The following is a 23,823-nucleotide window of genomic DNA, read 5'->3' as shown; positions in this document are numbered from 1 at the left end:
CTGTCCACTGCCACCACAGAATATGAAGCTGACGGGTCCGAGGCTGAGCTCTCCGAGGGGGCGGAGGCTGCTCCAACAGCTGACAGCAACACAACATCTCTCCCCGCCCGCTCCATTGCCATCACCGGCCTCCCACTTGCTCGTGTCCCTTCCCGGCGTGCTAGGTCACCACGTGTCTCCTTCCTGCCAGGCACCGCACCCCCTGCCCCTGTCTCCACTGCTGCCGCCAATGGACATCCTGCGGCAGTTGCAGGTTGGTCAGGCTGCGATGCTTAATGTCCTCCATGCAACTTACATTACTCCAGCAATCATCCTCGCAGCTTAAAAGATAATCTGCCGTACGGCCAATTCTTGCGAATCCGACGGAATTGTAGCTTTAAGGATGAATACCTATACCATGCCGAAAATCTCAAGAACAACTTATTCCAGAGAGGATATCCTAAAAAAACTCCTTAAGAAGGCAATCAAACGTGCTTGGTGGACTCCACGTGAAGCACTTCTGGAGAGAAAGCCCAAATCCAAAACCAACAGGATTGTTTGTGTATCAACTTTTGGCCCAACGTCTAACTGGCTAAAAAAGACTATCTCCCAAAACTGGCATTTGATCAAAGAACTGGATGTGTCACTAAAAGAGACTCCGTTATTTGCTTTCAAAAAAGATAAAAGCATAGCCAACCAGCTAGTCAGAGCTGCACTGCCAAAAACTAAAAATCAGGATCTAAGAAGTTTGTTGAATCTGCCTCCAATACAAGGACATCACAAATGTGGGACATGTGTCTGTTGTGACTCCACAATTGAAGGGAATTTCTTTACCCACAAGGGGGTGAATTGGAAACACGACTCCTTCTCAAATTGCAAGACAAAGTTTGTAGTTTACGGGATATTGTGCCCTTGCGACAAATTATACATTGGGAAAACTAACCAAGAGATAAAGACAAGGATACAACAGCACAAATCTAGGATACGCAAGAACGTGCCTAACGCCCCGTTGGTGAACCATTGGCTCAATAAAAATCACACTGAAAGAGATGTGAGATGGACTGTAATTTCAAAAGTTACACAGGATACCCGAGGTGGCGACCTTGACGCCAAACTAGTGAGGAGAGAAGCGATGCTCATTATCAAGTTTAATACATTAGTGGCTGGTCTGAATGAGCTATCAGAGATTTTTAATCTGTAAGAATATTCTTGCATATTACTCTCGCTTCATCCAGCCAGGTATGCCCATTACCAATGTGATCCGCACCAATGCTAACAGAGCTACCCCTGTTTATTGGATCAGAAAATAATTCACTGCGCAACATCTACGAGTTGTGAAGAAAAAGGAAAGCGTACGATGCATAACGGGATTATCCACTGGCCCCCACTATAAGTGTGGCAAGATGTCCTTAATAATAAATGTGTGTCGGTTCTCCCACAAAATCGCGACCAAACTACAATTCCCATAATCCCCTGGGGTAATTGCCTTCGTTGGGCTTCCGTCCAAGAAGTACAAAATGGCGATGGTAGTGTTATTCAAACACTGGCCCTCGTGCACGGTGCAGCTGGGACCCAAGGGCGCTCTGAAATAAGACTGATAAGGTAATTGAGTCGTTGGAGGAAACACGCATTCGTCTCTCCGGTACAACATCTCGGACTGCATACTGAATATGTCTTTGTTTCCTGATGCAGTGACCGGCCGATATATCACCGAGTCGCTGCCCTCGAATTTCCGAGACAGAAGCATTTTTTCCGCCCGGGCTGAGTGAGGAGCCACGGACGTCGATATGAGTCATCTTTAAAAAACCACCTGTAAGTTTATCCCATGAACTTGTTGGCACATTAGCGTTTAGATTTGACGCAGGCTGTTACTTTGTTCTTTCTCCACTCTAAAACATTTTCTTTCTCCACCTTGCCGCCTATAGATGTGTTCTATCGCAGGCTTTCCACCATCTGTTTTACTCGTGGTTGTGCCACTGCAAAGTGGAGGTAAGACTCCACTTTTGGAAATCGTGAAAATTAGCAACGTTTGTTTGAAAATACACTGGCCATTCCAAGGGCTATTGGTCTAACCCAGCTCTGTATATGTTTCTGTTTCCCAGATATTTCTGGTCCTGATGAGAATCCCCGGTGAAGGGATTCGAAACGCGTAGACCTCTCTTTGACTCGTCTTCGCCTTCAACTTAACAAAACACTCTTTACATAGGTTATTCAAGAAGTATAAGTGTTATTCATTGATGCTCTATCTGTTTGTATATAAATGTAAATTTCAAATTGAATGTTGTCTATTGTCGGATCGCTTGAGGTATGAAAGTTGTATGGACATGTTTATGTGTTTATGTAAATGTAAATAATTGTAAAGGTTTTTCGTATGTGGTTTCTTTGATTTTGCATGTATATTATTGAGTCATTTAAAATACAACCGTGCAAAATAATAAGAAAATTTGCCTAAAATATATTTGATTAAAATCAACCATTTAATGGACAAAATGGAATTGTTTAAGTCAGTTCTTTTGTTTAATTGTTCTTGAAAGTGCAGTGCAGCATTGGCACCTCCCTTTGTTATATTCCTAATGTCCTCCATGGCCACAGCCGAGTGCTCAACAACATGGAGGCATACTTGGAGGGCATTTCAGCATCGCAGGCTGACCAACGCAACTTGCTGCGGTCTATTGACTCGACACTGACTGCAGCAGTGGATCTCCTGCAGCACTTCGTCCCACCCCCTACCCATGCCCCATCCACACTTCCCACTCCCATGCCTGTCCCACGTACACCCAGACGTCAGCATGCACACACCCCACCAGACACAGGCACCACACCAGCAGGGAAGGACAAGCGCACACCTCCTGGCACGCACACACAGGGTGAAGTAGGCACACCCACTGGGTCGGGGGGCAAACGTAAGACACGCAGCCAGAGTGGGAGTCCTCATTCTGCAAAATCCACTCCCTCCAAATCCACTCCCCTCAGCTCTCCTGGCCACAAATCCAGCAAGGACTCCTTCATGGCCGCTCTGTCCCTGAGCCCCACAGTGACACCACCCCGCAAGCGGTCAAAGGAGTCCCCGGTCAGGGTGGTTGAGTCCCCCCCCCCCCCCCCCTCTGTCCACACCCTCCCCGGGTAGCGCTGCGACCCATCCCTGTGACTTTCCCCCCCCCTCCTTGGGGCCTGTGGTTCCTTCGGGTGCAGGGGAGACGCTGGGCGACCTGGCAGTAGTGTGCTGCGCCGTGCTCCAATCCACCTTTGGCGCTGCCCCACCCCCTGTGTTGGAGTCGTCCGTCCCTGCACCCACAACACCTACCCTTGCCCCTCCTGTCCCTGCGGTGCCTGGTCCTTCCCCCCAACATGATGCCCCCCCCCCCCCCTGTGGAAGACAAAGGAGTCTGACTGTGCAGGCAAGCTAGGGGACACACATACCACTGTGTCCCCCATCCGGATTTGAGTCATGTACTGCCCTATGGGCCTTGTATATATTGACATTTATGATGATTATTACTTACATCCTGCTGAATAAAGCAATTTGTTTTTTCCATGGAACACTACTGTTTATCTGGTATTGCTGTTGATGGACCTGCTTCATGATTTTGGGTGGTGATAATGTGTTGGGTGTGTGGGAAATGTAGTCTTGTGCTGGTCATAGGGTGGACCCTGGTATCTGTGTGCCATCACAAGCTGTTGGCTAAATTACTTTGTTCATGTAAGCAGTTACTGCATGGTGACATCGTCCCAAGGTGTGTTCATTCCTCTGTGTAACCTGACATCTTCCCTGCAGGGTGTTTCCACTATGTGGTGCTGAGCTGTGTCTACATCAGCTGGGGGTGTGACGGACTCCTTCAACTTTGCACATGCATGCTGAGCGATGTCTCCACCTGCATCATTCGTGGCATCCTTGGTGGTCACTGTACTTGTGTATGTAGACTGTTGACATGACTTCATGTGGACATGTTCTCTTTTAGGCGCTATGCATGTGTGTACTCCCAGCCTTGCACACATGTGGTACATGTACTGCAGGGTCTTTGTGCACCTGATTGACATTTGTGGGCATTGTATCTGTGGGTACTCCACCCTTTGCGTTCCATGGGCACTGCTGGGAGGACTCTACACCCACCCCTCCTGTGTCTGGGCACTGCTGGGAGTGATAGGCACCCACCCCTCCTGTGTCTGGGCACTGCTGGGAGGACACTACACCCACCCCTCCTGCGTCTGGGCACTGCTGGGAGGACTCTGCACCCACCCCTCCTGTGTCTGGGCACTGCTGGGAGGACTCTACACCCACCCCTCCTGTGTCTGGGCACTGCTGGGAGGACACTACACCCACCCCTCCTGCGTCTGGGCACTGCTGGGAGGACTCTACACCCTCCCCTCCTGTGTCTGGGCACTGCTGGGAGGACTCTGCACCCACCCCTCCTGTGTCTGGGCACTGCTGGGAGGACTCTACACCCTCCCCTCCTGCGTCTGGGCACTGCTGGGAGGACTCTACACCCACCCCTCCTGTGTCTGGGCACTGCTGGGAGGACTCTACACCCTCCCCTCCTGTATCTGGGCACTGCTGGGAGGACTCTGCACCCACCCCTCCTGTGTCTGGGCACTGCTGGGAGGACTCTACACCCTCCCCTCCTGTGTCTGGGCACTGCTGGGAGTGATAGGCACCCACCCCTCCTGTGTCTGGGCACTGCTGGGAGTGATAGGCACCCACCCCTCCTGTGTCTGGGCACTGCTGGGAGGACTCTGCACCCACCCCTCCTGCGTCTGGCCATGTACGCTCCATACATACACGGGTGGGGGTACGGTCCGTACATACACTGTTGGGGTGGGGGTACGCTCCATACATACACGGGTGGGGGTACGGTCCGTACATACACTGTTGGGGTGGGGGTACGCTCCATACATACGCGGGTGAGGGTACGATCCGTACATACACTGTTGGGGTTGGGGTACGCTCCATACATACACGGGTGGGGGTACGGTCCGTACATACACTGTTGGGGTGGGGGTACGCTCCATACATACGCGGGTGGGGGTACGGTCCGTACATACACTGTTGGGGTGGGGGTACGCTCCATACATACGTGGATGAGGGTACGGTCCGTACATACACTGTTGGGGTGGGGGTACGCTCCATACATACACGGGTGGGGGTACGCTCCATACATACGCGGGTGGGTGTACGGTCCGTACATACACTGTTGGGGTGGGGGTACGCTCCATACATACGCGGGTGGGGGTACGGTCCGTACGTACCCGTGCCCACGCTGTGGAATGCTTGTGCGGCCCGTACCCAGGCCTTTGGCACATGGGTACAGGCTATACCCCCATTGTTGGGGTGACGTGGGTGTGGGCGTGGTACGACTCGTACCCACGCTCTTAAGGCGTGGGTACGGTACGTACCTGTATTGTTGTGTTGCCGGTTCGCGTCGTCGCCCACTTACGTTGTGGCGGATGCTGGCGTTGCTGGACAGGCCCCCACCCCCTCGAAGTGACCAGGGCCTGCAGGTCAGGTATGTCCAGGGCATGTGTGCTGTGTGACTTGGGTGGGGATTTTGTGTCCTGCCCCGGTCCCCCCCCCCCCCACCACTTTGCCCCTGGGTGTTGTTCTGACCTTCTGCGGCGTCTGCGTCGGTACCTGTAGAGGAGGTCGACTGCTATGAGGGCCGGGATGACACGTAGGTTCGGGTCCATGTCTGTCCGTCGCGTACAGGTGCTCCTTGTGCGCGTCGTCCTGATTTCCCGGCAGTTTTTGGCTGCCGGAAAATATTCTCCGTGCGGGATGACGTCGGTGCGAATCGTACTTCCTGGTTCGTGGAACGCAGGCTGCATGCGACCCGACGTCACGTCGGCGCTTTTCCGGATGTCATTTTTTATGTTTATTTTCCTCGGTTGGTGTTTTGTACGAATCGTACGGAAATAGTGTTTCCGTGCGAATCGTACTTGCATGTTTGTAAAGTTTTGCAACCAGGTACGAGTCGGACGGAGAAAACCCTCCGACCGACGGTTCGTACCCGGTTTCTCCAGGATCCGAATCGGCACCATAATGGTTTGGAATTCTCCATACGTTAAATTCTGAAGTTTGTCTTTGAAACATTTACATAAACTGTTGCTGTTTCCTTCAGTTGTTGAAGAGACTGCATCAATAGCGTAAATACCATCTGTTTCATTCCAGAGGACCGAAAGTTGTGTCTAAAATGAAGCTTTACTTTTCAAATAGTGAATGCCCTTAATTAATTCAGAGCAAAGAGAAACAAATATGAATATGGCAACTTTGAAGTTGTTAGCAGTTACAAATGTTGCATTCATTTAGCTAAAAAGGCCAAGTTGGGCATCAATAAGTGTCTATTTTTGATTGTAGGTGGGTGTCTCGGTTGCAAGTGGGTTCCTCAAACTAGTTAATGTTTTCATTAAGAAACATGTAATTCACACGTCTCAACTCAGTTGGAATTTAACAACCGGCAGCACCATTCACCTTAAAGCATTCACAACGTAAACCATGGCCAAAAGAGTGGACCTAGTGTTGGAATTTACACAAGGTAGACAGGGTTGAATGTTTAAGCAAATCACTTTAGTTATCGAATCGCCCTTGTACTGGCCCAGCTAAATTCCTTTAACGGATTTGAATAGTTTAAAACTCGTTCTGAAACTTTATTACATCGAGGTGGTTTTAAAAGGTTTGTACATTGTGTTGTGCATGTAATTGCCGAGATAATTATTTTACAAGATATTTTCTGGGTAAGCTGAATATGTGTTTTTAAAAAGGGAATCAACATTTCACCGCTCCTGTTTTGCATTTCATGATCTGCTTGCCAATTATATTTTCTGATGCAATCTTTTGGTGACTGCTTTGTGATTTTGGTGTGACTAGTACAGTTGTCCTAGGCTTTTTCTCTTCATTCTTCAGGTTTGGCTCCTTCCGGTCTCTGCTCCTACGTGAAACCTGATCAGCATTAAGGCTTTCAGTGCTTTTCTTGGTCTTTCCTTAAAGACTTGGTAAATTTGCATGTCTTGTGATTGAGCTCTATCTTTTTTCCTTATCACAATCTTTTCATAATGAACCCATTTTCGCCTTCTTTTCAATGTTCACTTTACGGTGGCTTGACTTTCAATACCCGCCCTCAGTCATTGCAAATCTAAAATTCTTGCACATAACGATAATGTAATTATATACAGTCCTTATTAGTAATTGGTTTGGTGGAAAAATATATATATTCACCACACGCACATGCTATGTACCCATGTCCCAAAATCGTGCTGTGGAAGGTTGTGCAGCTTTGGCGGTTGTGGCAATCCCTGCTCTTATCTGCATGTTTGCATGCTTCAAGTTATGTAAATTGCTGCCATGCACTCAGAAGTTATTGGATTGTCTAAAGAAACTGAGTGCCTTTTCGTTTGAACCCTTCGCTGCACTTGTACCAGTATGTTGTACAATGCTTGTTACAGTTACTTAAGCTGTACTTTCACACTGCCAGTGGCTCAGGCGTTCTGCGATTTTAAGTTATTGCATGCATGAGCTTCTCCAGTCACAGAAAGCTTATTAGAAAACTATTAGCTATAACTTGATCTAGAGCAGAATATGTTTCTAACTCGGAGGGAGGCAACTTTATTAGAATCAGTAAACGACTTCTGTCTGTTTACCCATTGCTCAATTTAATGTTGATTCGTCTTCAAAATGTTCTAATGGTGGAGAAGCCGTTAAAAAAAAAAAAAAAAGGTTTGCTGAGGCATAGTTGGCATTACCTACATCATCTTAAGGGTTAAGAACAGAACAGGATACAAGGAGTTTATAAAAGTGGTTATCATGCCACTGAAGAACTAGGGTGTAGAACAAGCTGATGCTCCACATCATTTTCATCATGCAAATCTACACTCTGCAAACATATTGCATTTTATTTTTGATGACCAATTTTTCATGGAAAAAATAAGCAAGTCTACCAACTGAATATTAATTGGTTACTGTAAGTACTGCAGTGCCATGAGTTATTCTTTGTAATATCACATGTTCAAGGCCTAGTATTATCTCCGTGATCCTGTCATCCAGTGGCAAAATCCTTTGCCCTTTGCAACATGTCCCACAGATACACATCATAGATTTGGGTGTGATAATTGTAACCTTTCCTGGTTGTCACGGATGTTTGCCAAAAGCCAAAGAGGCGGAGAGCTCTTGCATAGTAAATATACAGAGAACGTGTACTAGGCCCATGTGTTACACTAGGTATTGGAAAGTAACCTAGTGAATAATTTTTTATTGATCAGCGCACAAGTCTTTGTTCTACTAACCCAGAGTTCAGCAATGAGGTTCCTGTGAGATTTCACCTGAGTTTCATAAAAATACACCAGGTGAGCCAAGAAGTTGCTGCCTCAGTAATTATTAGAATTAGAAGGTGGCATCTTTTTGCCGCTGCTTCTTTTCCAGCAACTTGATATCGGCTGTAGACATCTGTAAATCACAGCGTAATCCTAACTTTGCATTTGATCACCTAAGAACCCAATGTCGTATAATAAATGTGCTGTCCTGAAGTTTTACCAGGATAGATAACCATATTGTTTACAATCTTGTTTTCTAAAATATAGTACAATGGTTGGCACACTTACGAGTAATAGTATTATTTAATTAGAATGTGTCCCAACTATGTAGAAAGATGCTAATGCAGTTGGGCTTACACACATTCATAGCAAAAATTAAAAAGAAGGCTTCAGTTTACCTCATTTCCACATCTGGGCGTGGATTACAGGAAAAAGCATTTGTCTTCCGATTTAGTGGTTCATATATTGCCACAACAACAGTAAATTTGTGGCAAAAACCATGAATTTGCAAACAAGGCAAAATAGTCATTCAATCCTCCTCCAGCACCTAATTTTCCAAATTGTGATGAAAAGATTGTCTGTATCTCAGTAGACTAAATCACTCCTGGTATTGTACTTTAACCCCTTCCATGCTCATGACGGAACGATTCCGTCATGAGCATCGGTTGAGCTGTGCTCATGACGGAACCGTTCCGTCATGGCCCCGCCCACGCTCGAACCCTTCAGCACCGCGGGGGAATCCGCGCAGCGCTGAAGGGGTTAAATACAATTGTTTATCCCTGTTGGATTGTAGTTTATGAAATATTGAATAACAGATATATTTTTCTTTATTTCAGGTGAAGTAGATAGTTTAAATCCTTCTTCAAGTGTTATATACGATGAGATGCCACTGTTTTCTTCTCCTACCCATTCTGATTTCACAAGTGAAGTAATTCATCAAACAAAACCGGATGAAGCGGTAAGGAAAGTTCATATATCTGAGAACGACGATGAAGCAAACAACAATGCTCCTGATGAAAACTGGAACAAAGAGACTGCATCATCTTCTCCCCAACTGGGGAAAGAAAGACCTGAGATGAAGCTTGCAACTTCAGTCCAGAAGAAAGCCAACAAGAGAGACAGGTCCAACAGTCCTAGGAATGCTGAGAAAAAGAAGCCATTGGACAGTGGGAAAGGTGACCATTCAAGAAGAAGCAGGTCTGTTAGTCCAAGAAAGCCGGACAACAAAAACTCCAAGGAGCATCAGGAACTGGTAGTCAGTCCAAACAAAAATGATTCAAGAAGAAAACATAGAGATGTTAGAGACAGATCTGTGAGCCCCAGGAAATCAAATATTACAAACCTGGAAGTCAATACAAGAATTACTGTTGCTGCTAATGATCATCCAAAAAGAAACCGAAGTAGATCTGTCAGTCCTAAAAAGCCTCAAAAGACTGACGGGAGTAAGGTCAAAGTATACACTGAAAAGGATAAATCCACTAAAGGTCACAGTAAAAAATCTACTCTTGATAAGGCTGAAAATGTTCAGCACCCAAAGGACAGACGGGAAAAGTCTGGAAATACAAGACCAGATACTGGACAGCATAACAGCCATAGGAAGAATGAGAAGAGATCTCCAGGAACAAAGGGCAGAGGTGTTGAAGAAAAAGCTGAGTCATCAGATAGGACCTGTGAGTCCTCTAAAAAAATAAATGGAGATGACAAAGTAAAGAGCGTTTCTTCTGGTGATCCAACCTCTTATCAAACCAAAACACAAACAAACAGTCGAAAGAGGTCAGAAAAGACCACGGAGGAAAAGAGACGAACTGATGAACCAGCTCTTTTAAGCAAAGAGCAAAAGAATGAAAAGATCTCTGAGGTGACGGATAAAACCAAAGATGATGCATTGTCAAAGATTGAGGGAAGTTCTGGGATGAGGAAAGCACCCATAACTCCTGGGCCTTGGAAAGTTCCAAGTGCCAGCAAAATCACAGAGACAATTGTGAATGACAAACGGGTTTGATTGAAAAAACCGTCTATAGCTGTAATTACTTTAGTAATCGCTGTCAACTGAAGCATCGCTTGTTTCAGATTAGATCATTTTCAGAAGAAATACATTCTGTACAGGGGGCAGAGAATGTGCCTATTTCAATTGACTGCAAACAAAAGCAACTTACATGAAGGACATCTAGGGGCGATTCCGATCCTGTATCTTATTTTCCCGTCCGACTCGTATCGGTAAATTTTTCCATACAAATCGCACAAGTCCTGTCCGACCCGTGAAGTACGATTCGTACGGGAAAAATACAACTTTTCCCAATCTGATTTGTACGAATCGGCCCGATCGAATCGGCCCGATCCTTACAAATCGGATCGGGAAAAGTTGTACCAGACGGACCCGGACACTTTTCCGTACAAATTGTAAAAATGCAGTCCAACCGTACTAGTACGATCCGGACCGGCTTTCCGTTTTACGATTTGTACGGAAAACGTCCCGTACACGGGGAATGCCACTACCCGCTACGAAGCGAACTTTGTACGACTCGTATCCCGGGAAAAGTTGTTCCCGGAGTGCGAGTCGTACAGGGGTACGAGTCATACAGGCATACACCCCGTGTGTTGTGTATGTACGGTGCGTACCCCAACATCGCGTACCCCAACATCGCGTACCCCAACATCGCGTATGTACTGTGCGTACCCCCAACATCGCGTACCCCAACATCGCGTATGTACGGTGCATACATACGCGATGTTGGGGTACTCGATGTTGGGGTATGCGATGTTGGGGGTATGCACAGTACGTACGCGATGTTGTGGTACGCACCGTACATACACAACGCATGGGGGTGTATGCCTGTACGACTCGTACCCCTGGGAACTCTGCTTTTACAGCTGTTTTTGGCTCCTGTAAGAAAAGAGCCGTACGGAGTGCCGTAGGGACGAATCGTACTTGCTGGGCTGGAAACCGCTGCTTAAATACATACAGACGTCGCGTTCAAGCTGTTCCGGATCAGAATCGTTGGTTTATTTTAGCTGTATGGTCTTTAGTACGATTTGTATGGAAAGAGGCTTTCTATACGAATCGTACTTCCTAGGTTGTAAGAAAAGTTTACCGGGTACGAGTTGTACGGGAAAAACGCTCCATACAACGATTTGTACAGCCTTTTTCCAGGATTGGAATCGGCCCCCTAGTGTTGCTTAAAATGAACAGTCTTCCACAACTTCATGGTGTGTCTCTTCCTTTTATGAAGGTGCTCTGCGTCTTTTTTGACATTGTACTGCTACGTAGTTTGGATATTCTTGTGGAGCTTGAACAAAATTATATATTGCCAAATGTGATAATTTCTCACTTCGTGTTATTGTGCCAAGCTATTTGCCGGATTTGTTTTGTCCTCATCAATTGCAGTTTTCCTCTTTAACAGAACATGCAATATCTTGTTTCAAATCGGATGTCTACTCAATGGCATGTTGCATGTGTGCATACCTTAAGATAAGACTTTGTTTTGAGCAAAAGTGTAAAAAAAAAATAAAAATAAGTATCCTCACACTGCATTTAGTCTGGCAAATATTCTAAGTGTGGTTTTAAAATGACACTGGTGGTGCGAAGGGGAAATACCCTGCTATGTATAATTAGGCTGAAACATAATGGAAATGATGCTAAGTATCTGACAAACACCCCAATTTAACTAGAGATTCAGTAGCCACCTGATTTAATTGACCTCTATTTAATAAATAATTTTCAATTTTAATCAAACCTTCTGTATACCAATTACTTTACAGTCCGGCCCTGTGTGAAATCATGTTTCAACCTTAGTGAATTTGCAGCATCAATGGATTACTACTTTAATGTTCATTTGAAACTATCTGTACCAAAAAATGTTTTTATTTATATATTTGCTGATAAGTCTCTGGGATCTCCCTTTAACCAGTAGTTTGACACATCTTGTATTTCTAATGACGTAGGTACACTGTGAAAAGTTACAACATGTTTAGTTTGTTATCTGGTTATAATTAAATTCATTCTTTGGCAAATAAACGCAAAAAAAGTCCTATTATGTAAAATGTATGCCAGAGCCGAGCTCCATTATTTCCCTCAACCACTACCCCACCTGTTTACAATACAACCCAGTTTAGATTACCATAGTAAATTGCTTTGTCAGTGATATATGCAAACTATATCATTTACACTGTGTTTTAAATATCTGACCATAGTACAGCATTACAAATTCAATAAATAATTACCACTATTGGGTGCACTGTTTACAAACAGAATGAACTGCAATTTCTCTCTCATTGAGTGGTTTAAATATATCTTATCTTATGCTGTCCATTGGTATCTGTGTAATTCCTAGCTTTTAATTATCAGCCAGGGTCACTTGATTGAAAAAGATGTTTTTTATTTCAAATAATTTTTCTTGGAAAAAAAAAAAAAGAGACCAATACATATAACATACGTAATCCCGATAAACAAAGTAAGCATATTCATTCATAAAAACCATCAAACCTGTAAATGAATCGTACATATCACAAAACAGAAATAAAACAGAAATATATACAAATCATAATAATTAAATAAAGCAGAATAATATTAAATCATGGACAACACAAAGCATACCATAAGGTCCGATTGTGCCATACTGAATGAGCACCATTACTGCCAGTACAATATTGCATACAAATTGCCTTTACGAAGGCCTATACTGAAATCTGAAATCTATCTTACACATTCCATGTACCCGCTAAAGGCAGCGCTCTTTATGAAGGATGGTACCACCCGCATCCTCTAATACATAGAATCAATACGTATCATAAACCTTACTTCCTCATTAATTCCTTATGACTATAACACAGCATGGACGATCATGGGAGATCATGGAGCATCATGGCGGATCAAATGAGAATGAAGACCCATCAAGAGATTTCCAAAGCTTCCTGTGGGAAGCGCGCCATGGTGAGGAATGCAGAGCATTATTGTCAGCTCCTCTTAGAAAAGATAGCCATTCTTGCCATACCCTGAAGGAGACTTCAGAAGCGCTCTTCCATTTACACAACACTACCTTACAGGCCAGAGTAAGTAAGATATCCAACAGTTGACGGTCATTGGCGTGATGGAGGTTCTGATCCAAGACGCCCAATAGAATATAGACTAATTCTCTCTTAGGTTTGATACCGAAAATATGTTCTATGCAGTCAAAAACTTTTCCCCAGAATAATCCCAGCGAGGGACAGCCAAAGAGCATATGAGCCAAATCTCCTACAGCTGAGTCGCAGTTCCAACACAAAGGATTATCTCTCAGTTGGAGTTTAAAGAGCTTTTCTGGCGTCCAGTATGTCCTATTAATGATCATGTACTTGGTTTGAGTTAGTATTGGTGAGACCTTATTCGATAAAGCAGTGGTGTGTATCATATCCCAATCGAATAATAATCCAGTAGAGTTGGGTTCAGACTCCCACCTGAGCTCATTCTGCCTGTGGGCCTTCCGTGGGATAGGGAGGAGCAGCTTGTAAATTTTGGAAACAAAATGACCAGCCGCCATGAACCGTGGGACATGGGTCTTAAGCCATGGGTCACACGGATTAAGAGAGCGAGTGGATAAAATAACTTTCAAAAAGTCATAAAAATCTATCGGCGCCAGGCTATGTTTGGTCTGGAGCGAAGAGAACGGTAGAGGGTGTACCCCTTCGAACAAGTCGCACACCAATTGACCCCTTTCCTTGACCAGTATTCCCACTGAAGAGGTTTTCCTTCAATCTTAAGTGAGGGGTTAAGCCACGAGGATATCATAGTAGTTTTCTTTAGGGATAGTCCTGTTTTATGAGTTTGATCCAGTCTCAGAAGGGCCCGCCTTGTATTTAATAAGATGTATTTGGAATGAGGAAGATGTGAGAGATCCATAGTAAGTAGGGCTGTAAGGGGAACCTTATCAATAAGGGATTTTTCAATATCTAGCCACAGCGGAGTGTAGTCCGAATCCACAGTCAGCCACTGTGTGCCTTGTTTACAGAGGAATGCAAAAATAACAATTGATGGACAGAATGTAGAACAATGTCATACATTCACCCCAGTACAGAGATCTGGGCCTAAATCCATCGTTTTTTTGCTCACCATGCCGTTCCAGTTTGAACCCAGCCATATGCAAATCAGTCTTGACCCTGTGCCTCATGGGAACAGTCCAGACCGAACTGCCAAGCCAGGTCCTCCCTGGACTGGAAACAAGCATCCTAGGACCGGTTTCTGGCATTTCAGCCGTCTTCAGCCAGGCTTGCTTGATTTTCAGTGGCATGGAGAGCAAGGGACCCACGTCTGGGCATACCCTTTCCCCTCGGGGTGACAAATGCAAAAATAACAAATGATGGACAGAATGTAGAACAATGTCATACATTCACCCCAGTACAGAGATCTGGGCCTAAATCCATCGTTTTTTTGCTCACCATGCCGTTCCAGTTTGAACCCAGCCATATGCAAATCAGTCTTGACCCTGTGCCTCATGGGAACAGTCCAGACCGAACTGCCAAGCCAGGTCCTCCCTGGACTGGAAACAAGCATCCTAGGACCGGTTTCTGGCATTTCAGCCGTCTTCAGCCAGGCTTGCTTGATTTTCAGTGGCATGGAGAGCAAGGGACCCACGTCTGGGCATACCCTTTCCACTCGGGGTGACAAATGCAAAAATAACAATTGATGGACAGAATGTAGAACAATGTCATACATTCACCCCAGTACAGAGATCTGGGCCTAAATCCATCGTTTTTTTGCTCACCATGCCGTTCCAGTTTGAACCCAGCCATATGCAAATCAGTCTTGACCCTGTGCCTCATGGGAACAGTCCAGACCGAACTGCCAAGCCAGGTCCTCCCTGGACTGGAAACAAGCATCCTAGGACCGGTTTCTGGCATTTCAGCCGTCTTCAGCCAGGCTTGCTTGATTTTCAGTGGCATGGAGAGGAAGGGACCCACGTCTGGGCATACCCTTTCCACTCGGGGTGACAAATGCAAAAATAACAATTGATGGACAGAATGTAGAACAATGTCATACATTCACCCCAGTACAGAGATCTGGGCCTAAATCCATCGTTTTTTTGCTCACCATGCCGTTCCAGTTTGAACCCAGCCATATGCAAATCAGTCTTGACCCTGTGCCTCATGGGAACAGTCCAGACCGAACTGCCAAGCCAGGTCCTCCCTGGACTGGAAACAAGCATCCTAGGACCGGTTTCTGGCATTTCAGCCGTCTTCAGCCAGGCTTGCTTGATTTTCAGTGGCATGGAGAGCAAGATTCCGTTCCAGGGAAGACATGGCTTGGCAGTTCGGGCTGGACTGTTCCCATGAGGCACAGGGTCAAGATTGATTTGCATATGGCCATGTCTAAACTGGGGTGGCGTGGTGGGCAAAAGAACGATGGATTCAACCCAGATCTCTTGACTGGGGGAGAATGTCTGCATTGTCAGCATTCCGTCCATCATTTGTTTGTTGTATTGTTTACAGAGGAAGGCAGTCTGATAATTCCTGAAATTGGGGAGACCCAGGCCGCCTTTTTCTTTAGATAACTGAAGCTTTTTCATTGATATCCTGGGTTTCTTCCCCTGCCACAGGTACATGCCAAAGAGCCTATCCACCTTAGTCAGAAAGTCATCTGAGAAGGTCATCGGTAACATACTCGCCAGGTAATTCACCAATGGGGTTACCATCATTTTCAAGGTTTCGGCCCTGCCCCACCATGAAAGATATTTCGGAGACCAGCCATCTAGCAATTTAGATATTTTCTTTAGAGTCAGATTTTCATTTACACGCAATGTTGTAATTGGGTCCCTATCAAAGTGTAGCCCCAGATACTTAAAGCAGCCCGGTTGCCAAGTCAGACAAGAGTCCCCCATTATCTCTCTATTCCCCCGATTATTTAACAATTTAACCTCCGTTTGTCTTTATTTAACTTATATTCAGATACCCTGGAGAACTCATCAATGGTAGACATGAGAGCCGGTATAGCCTCTTCAGCTTTTTCTGATACAACCAAGACATCATCAGCGTATGCGCTTAGCTTTATTATACAGTCTTCAAACGGAATCCCGGCAATACCTTAACTAATCCTCAGGTGGTGGAGGAATGGCTCAATAGCTAATAAGAACAGTGAAGGGGAGAGGGGGCACCCCTGTCTGGTTCCCTGATGCAACTGAAACATCGAGGAGACCGAGCCTCCCGCTCTAACTCTAGCAGAGGGACAAGAGTAAATGGACATCACCGTCCTTGTAAAAAACTGACCCAGGTTAAATTTATTTAATACTGCCTTCAAGTAGATCCAGTCGGCTCTGTCGAATGCCTTTTCGGCATCAAGCGTAATTGCTACAGTGGGGGTAGATAAAAGTTTCGCTTTTTTGAGTACATGTGCTAATGTTCCGGTGTTATCACTGGACAACCTATATTTTAAGAAGCCTGCTTGTGAAGGATGTATCAGCTTGGGCAGAACTTTCTGAAGTCGATTGGCTAGAATCATGGCTAGGAGCTTACAGTCAAGGTTAAAAAGCGAAATAGGCCTATAGAACTTTGGGAGTGTTGGATCTTTCCCTTCTTTTGGAAGAACGGCAATGATAGCTTCAGATAACGTACCTCTCACCTCTCCTGTAGTGTTGATTTCCTGAAACAGGTGCAAGAGTGGGTATGATATGAGAGAGGAGAAGCACTTATAGAATCTGGCCGTGAACCCGTCCGGTCCGGGGGCTTACCACTTTTTAACGACTTAATAGCCTTCTCAACCTCCTGAATCGTGATGGGGCTGTTAAGATCCTCTTGATCGGCAGGGGAGAGAGAGAGACGGTAGGTCACATTCCTCTAAGTAGCCCTTAATTTTGGAATCCTCCACTTCCATATTCTTGGCATAGAGACACTCATAAAAGTGTTTAAACACCTCTGCTATCTTGACTGGATCTGAGTGTGCTGCCCCCAATTGATCTTGAATGGAATTTATTGTATTTTTCTGCACCTTAAACTTGAGATATGCAGCCAGGCTTTTCCCAGCCTTATTTGACTCACATAATTTAAATTGTTTCCTCCTATTTAACCAAACTCCTGCTCTTTCACTTATTATTTTATTATATTCATACTTCTTATTGGCCAGTTTATTCAGTGTATCCTCTTTCCTATCAAGCAGGTGTCTTTTCTCCAGTGTAGCGATTTCTCCCTCCAGATTTTCAAGGGCCTTGTTGTGGTTCTTGTTCATGGCTGATTTTATTTTAATAATGACCCCTCTAATCGTACTTTTTAATGCTTCCCAGCGTATCAGATCAGTGGTGTCTCCCCTACTGTTATGCTCCAAATAGTCTTTAATGGCGTTATCAATTTCCATCCGATGTTGCTCCTTTTCGAGGACTTCATCATTGAGCCGCCAGATTGATTGGCGAGTGGATGATTTCACATTGGAAATGGACATGAGTGGTCGGATATAACCCTTGGTTCTATTGATGTTTCTTCTATTCTTGAAAAAAATACCATTCTTTGTAATAAATAAATAGTCGATTCGGGAGAATGAATCGTGTGGAGACGAATAAAAAGTATAATCTCTCCCATCAGGATTTTGCAACCTCCAGGTATCTACCAAATTAAATCAGGTACAAAGGTTAGTGAAAGCTTTATGAGACTTGTTGCCACGAAAGGAACAACGAGAGTCCCTGTACAGAGTTGGATCAGATTGTAGATTGAAATCCCCTGCAAGTATGTGTATGGCTGAATCAGGGATAGTCTCAATTTGTTTAGTTAGATCTGACCAGAAACTTAAATCACATGTGTTAGGAGCATAGACATTCGTAACATAGAATTCAGTATCATATTTGATCAACTTGGTTGTAACCCACCTCCCTTTAGTGTCAGAAGTGGAGGAGAGCAAATCTACATTAGATTTTTTCGCAATCAATGTCAAAACCCCATTTTTCTTCCCTATCGCCTCCGATCCTGCTACTTCAACAAAGAATTTATTTCTAAGTGTATGAAATTGTTTAACATTCATTTTAGACTCTTGCAACAGGACAATATCCCCTTTTTGCCTACGAAGATAATCTAGGACTTTCTGATGTTTAACCGGTTGATTGAGACCCTTGACATTAAGTGAAAGTATTTTCAAGTTACTCACCCTTGTTATGCCCAGCGATGTGTCTATTGTGGATAGTGACATATAGAATTAATAGAAGATCATACTAAATCGGCTATGAGGTGAGCTTATACACACCAACACCGGTCTCACCCCAAATAATACAGCATTGAGATGAGGTAAAGAACAACACCTGGCCTGAACCTGTACAGGCAGAGCAACCATGAGTGTAAAGGTAGCATCAAAGGTGACGCAATGAAAGACTCCATCGGAGTACTGACAGCATGAAGATCCCGAACCTGATATGCATGAAAATATGGCGACATAAACAAAACAAGAGGAAAATAACAAAATTCAAACATTTACCCTGCCTTACCCTTCCTCCCAACCCTCCCCCACCCAAGCACCCCTCAACCCACCTTCCCCACTCTGAAATAAGGTATTAGACATGGTGACACGGAAAAAACAGTGTCCCTCCCATGGTCTTAAACCGTAACCATACTGACATTTTGGGAACTAACACAACAATCAAAACAACTTAAAACAGCGGTCTCCGGGAGAAGTGTACTCATTGAGCAGTACATCTTTGTGTAGATATGATATAAGCATGGATACAGCGGGACCTGCCCCCTTGAGGGGTTATTACATTCCGACGACCACAGCAAGTATATCACCTCCCTGAAAAAAAAACATTGCAACAGAACAATCTACTCACCAGTCCCAAACGGCATAGAGAGGTAGATCCCCTTCCCCCCTACCTTGTCGTCTGTAGGAATAGCCCATTATTAAGGTCCTAGTGAGCCATGCAGTACCTTGACAATTAAACGAAACACCATTCAGCTCTCAACATTTTAAGCAGGGTAGGAAGTGCACAGTACTAAGTACACACAGACCCTCAAGGGCAGCATCAGAACGCTAACGTGGTATGCATATCTAGGAGCCTGGAATCGTACATAAACTCAGCTTTGTCTGGCACATAGACCTAAACATAAACACAGATCTCCTTCTCCTACACCAACAGCTATGCTCGGCATAGCCTTAGATCTTTGCATGAATGGCTGAAAACTGTGTATAAGACCTAGATCACTGCAAAGCAACTAGCAATCGGTCAAGGCACAGAACACTTATGTTGGAGCCGATGTAGGCCCCTGACCCAGGTACGTATTACAAAAGAGCAGGAGACTCCATCGTCACATGACAACAGATTTCTGCATAAACAAAAGCAGAGGTATTCAGTGGGAGTACTTATTTAGAAGAATTAGCAGAGGTCGACGTATCCATATGTAGATCCTCAGAACCATCTAGAAATTGTCTGAGTCTTTGTGGGTCTGTGAAGATCTGTGGGGAACCGTGGACAAAGACACGGAACCTCGCCAGACCTATAAAACCAAACTGGTGGCCCAGCGATTTTAGCCTCGGGCGTAGAGCGAGAAAGGCTTTCCTCACATCAACAGTCTCTTTGCTATAGTCCTGCGATATGAAGATCTTGCTTGATTTCCATAGGATGTGGTTGTTTTTGCGTACAAAGGATAACATTTGATCCGCATGTTGGTACCGCAGGGGTTTACAGACGATGGGTCTAGGACCTTTCTGACCCGGTGTGATCCTGCCAGGAACTCTGTGAGCTCTGTCGAATTCGAGCGGATGATGAAAGGTGAGGTTGGTTGCCTGCGAGAACCATGCCTCCATGAATGGAACACAGGATTCGTATGCATCTTCTGAACCCTCCGGTATCCCAAAGATACGAAGGTTCCCTCTTCGATTCCTGTCCTCCAACTCTGACAATTTCCTTGACATCTGTTCTGTGGAGACAGAGGCTTTTAATAGATTTACAGGTCTTATTCTTCAAGTCTTCTATACGGCTGATCCTTGATTCTGTTTCCGTGAGTCTGGTGTTAGTATCTCGAATATCCTTCCGAATAGCCACGATTTCCTCCTTTGTGGACTTCGCAAGCTCTCGTACCTCCTCAAGTTTGCTCAGTATGATGTCCATCGTATCATTGACGTCCTTCTTGCCTTTAACAGGTGAGATCGGATTAGGAGGTTCAGCCTTAAGCCTCTTGAGGTTTTTTGTATCCTTGTCCCCCATATTGGCCCAACAGCTAGGAACTAGCACAGCAACTTGATTAACCTAATAAGCACCGCCACAATAGCTCTCTTGATAGCAATTTCGGTCCGTAATAAAGCAACTTCCAAAGGACACAGGATGTGCAAAATGACTAGAGCACTATGTCAGGATCACCTCCTTCTATTAGTGGTGCGGTTCCGTTTAGCTATAGAGCGGAGGATACCGGGGACCTTCTTGTGACATATGACCTGTGCGATTCCTAGTGAGCTACATTTGTGGATGTGGCGTATTTAGTCGCATTTCATCATGGTCAGACCTTCTTGCCCAGCACATACAATTGCGTCGCCACCACAATATTGCCAGCATCTCTCAGCACATCAAGATCTTGCTCCTTTCCTCCGATGCTCATGTTCACGTCTATGACCGCCAGTGTTCAATCCACAGCCTCTCTCTCGTAGCCCCCGCTCAGCACAGCTTCCACACACTCGCTAAGTAGATGCGCGTCCACATAGTCTACTCCCCCTCATATCCCAGGGGCCATATAATGTCTGGACATACTTCTTACCAGGCATCATCTACGTCTACGTTGCTGCCAGTCTCTCTGCCTCCAATAGAGCTCTCGTGATTGCACAGATCGCGTAACGCGCATCATCGCACTATGTTGTGCGCTCCACTTGTCGTGGTAGGTCTCGCCGAGCAGAGCCAGAGAAAAGTTAAATGTGTATCTCACCAGGCGGCACCCTCCTATGTATTTCTGTGACCGTGTAGAAATAGGCCTGGCATTTTAAGATTAAATTTCCTGAGGCGAGAGCGTTACAGTGTCCTTTACAGTGTCCGCCATCTTGTGCGAGCATGCCCTCAGCACTCCAAGAAGAACCTATGTCGCACCAGCCCACGTTACGAAACACGGTAATCCAACTTGCAATATTAGTTACATGCCACTCACAGTCCGAATGTAACATCCGCGTTGCCCTCCATTCCCCGCTCACAGTGGGATTCCGGTTCCATCTCCGTTCGCCTACCGCTGCGCTGGAACCTCAGTGCACAGCGTGTCCGCCATTTTATGACCCTCACAGGTCTGAACATCTGAGAGCAACATTGGTGGCAGTCTTCCGCCCTGTGGCTCGTCCCAAACCTACTCACAGAACATCGCCGGGGGATCCCTCCGACCAGTCAGGTAGGCAGCTACCTCAGCTCGGCCGGCACAGGGCTTGCGGGATCACACGGCCTCACGGCCCCTACGCTCGCGGTCGCGAGGCTGGCTTTTAGGGCACCCGCATGTATCTTGTCTTCAGGGACTCGTAGAGTTCCAAAAATCACACCAGAGGTGTACCGAAGCCTCCGGTCTCCGGAACCGCCGTGATCGCTGCTCTAGAGTTAGTTGAAGCCTTCCAAAATACTCCTTAAGTTCATCGCCACTGGAGGAGCGAAGCGCTACGCTGCCATTTCTCCCGGCGTCCAAACCACGTCCCTCCGATTGAAAGATATGTTAATAAAATTTACACTGTAGAAGTATTCACCCTGCACCTACTAAAGCTCTAGTGAATAGCATTGTAATTATCTGAAAAAGTACTCTGAGAAATTGTTGAACTTTATTGTACATTTAGAAGGTGAAAAGCAAATTATTATTTTTTCTATTTTGACATCAAAGTTTATTCTTATAGTATTGCTGCACAAAAAAGTCTCTGAAATCAGGCTACATATCAGTGCCTATTGCGGAAAAAATTAACTTTTTAGTATTTGTGATTTGCCTTGTTAGGAATGAAGGATAATACATTAGGGAACGGAAACCTAATTTATATTTTGACCTTTCAAATTAGATTTGGAATGAGTAAATAATAATGGTTGAAATTAATTAAAGCATTCCATTCTTTTTTTTACCACTCTAAGATGAGGAGATATCAAAACAAAATTGCAATTGAATATTTGAATGAGGTGAAGGTAGTGTCAATATTGGAGTGTATATATATGCCATAATTTCTTATGGCTGATCAGAGTTGGATTTGTAGCAAAGGATGACAAGGGTGATTTTAAAAAGAGCACCAACAGTGGCAAAATCAGTAGAAATATTAGGAAAATGAGTTCAGTAACTTATTATGTTGATCTTTTAAAGATATCGGATCTTTAATAAACTGTGATGAAATATGTGCCTACTCTCTTGACAACAGTGTTTTCAAAGTTTGATATAAACTCAGTTGGCACATCTTGAATTGATTTAAATAAGAAAGTGAAAAACATTGTTCTCAGAATTGTGCCCAATCCATTTAGTAGGCGAAATATGATCAGAGATCATTTCTAAAGCATGGCAGGTAGTGCATGTATGCATAAAATGTTAATGGGCTTTCTCTTTTAGTTTGCATAATGTATCTGCATAGACTATGTGTACAAATTCTCCCAAGTTTGACTGTAAAATTAGTTTATGTATTTTAAAATATCTCCAGTTAGGTATTTGAGAGCAACCTGTGTTCTTTTATCTTTCTGCACCTATTATTGCTGTAAAATGTAATATCTTATTTTCCAACCATTGCTCATATCAGCAGTTTGTGGGAAGCAAAGAATATTGATGTAACAAAGTTTTGTTTTCTTCCATACTTAGAGCATTGTTTTATTTGTCTCAGTGTGACTTAATTTAATGTAATATGCTGTATGTTTGGTATGATGTGAATCTTCCTCTCCTGAGAAATGTTTATCTATATTTACTGTAAAATGACTTTGAATTGTGGCCTTGGAATGCCAAGAAGAAACAAAATGGATGTACTGGTTGTAAATGTTTATATATTGTACAGCACCTTTATATATAAATATATATATTATACATACCTCTAACGGCTGCAATTAGAAAGAGACACCTGTACATTGCTCATTATTTTTTACATAGATATATTGAAAGAAAATTCAGCATATGGCCTTTGTTCATGCACTGCTAAATACATTGTCTGTATACTTAAAATGGAACATATTCAATATTGTTCTTCTGTATTATTCTGCTTTATAGGGATTTCTCACACATTTAATATAAATGTTGGTTTCCCATAAAATGTACATGGTTTTACATTATATATTAAAATTATATGAACAAATAAAATTACCCGTTGGCATCCTGTATTTACTGTACTGGCCTTATCTTTTGTGTTCACAATTTAGCATTGATTTGACTGCTTCATAAAAGGACCTGCAATTGGCCCTTCTTCAAAGCTGTTTTTTCTTGAAGGTGTAGCGTCCAAGTTCTCTGAAATATATTACATTATTTAAATAAGTGGCACAAATTTCATATTACCTTAATCATAACAATAAATTAAATTTAACCGATGCATTCAATGTCAGTAATTCACTTGTAGCCAAAGACAAGGTTTATTGGATGGTTATTAATGGTATATGCCCTCAAAATAAAATGGAATAATACTAGTTTAATTCTTCTGTAAAT

At 44.2% G+C, this 23,823-nt stretch overlaps 1 protein-coding gene across 7 annotated transcripts in view; it reads left to right on the top strand.

Annotated features, from left to right (window-relative positions):
- The window catches only part of MAGI3 (membrane associated guanylate kinase, WW and PDZ domain containing 3), a 2,362,625-nt gene extending 2,339,121 nt beyond the window's left edge, over window positions 1-23,504 (top strand). For all 7 annotated transcript variants that reach the window (XM_085653126.1, XM_085653134.1, XM_085653154.1 and 4 more), the window contains one exon: window positions 9,114-23,504. In XM_085653126.1, the coding sequence (XP_085509252.1) occupies window positions 9,114-10,279 (1,166 nt within the window). In that variant the 3' untranslated portion in view covers window positions 10,280-23,504. The remainder of the gene's footprint in view (window positions 1-9,113) is intronic.
- Window positions 23,505-23,823: the final 319 nt, after the last annotated feature.

The sequence above is a fragment of the Triturus cristatus genome, chromosome 1_1 (assembly GCF_964204655.1).
Source record: "Triturus cristatus chromosome 1_1, aTriCri1.1, whole genome shotgun sequence".
NCBI classification, from domain to species: Eukaryota; Metazoa; Chordata; class Amphibia; order Caudata; family Salamandridae; genus Triturus; species Triturus cristatus.
Note: the sequence above shows the minus strand (reverse complement) of the source record. Positions and strands in the feature narration are given on the sequence as shown.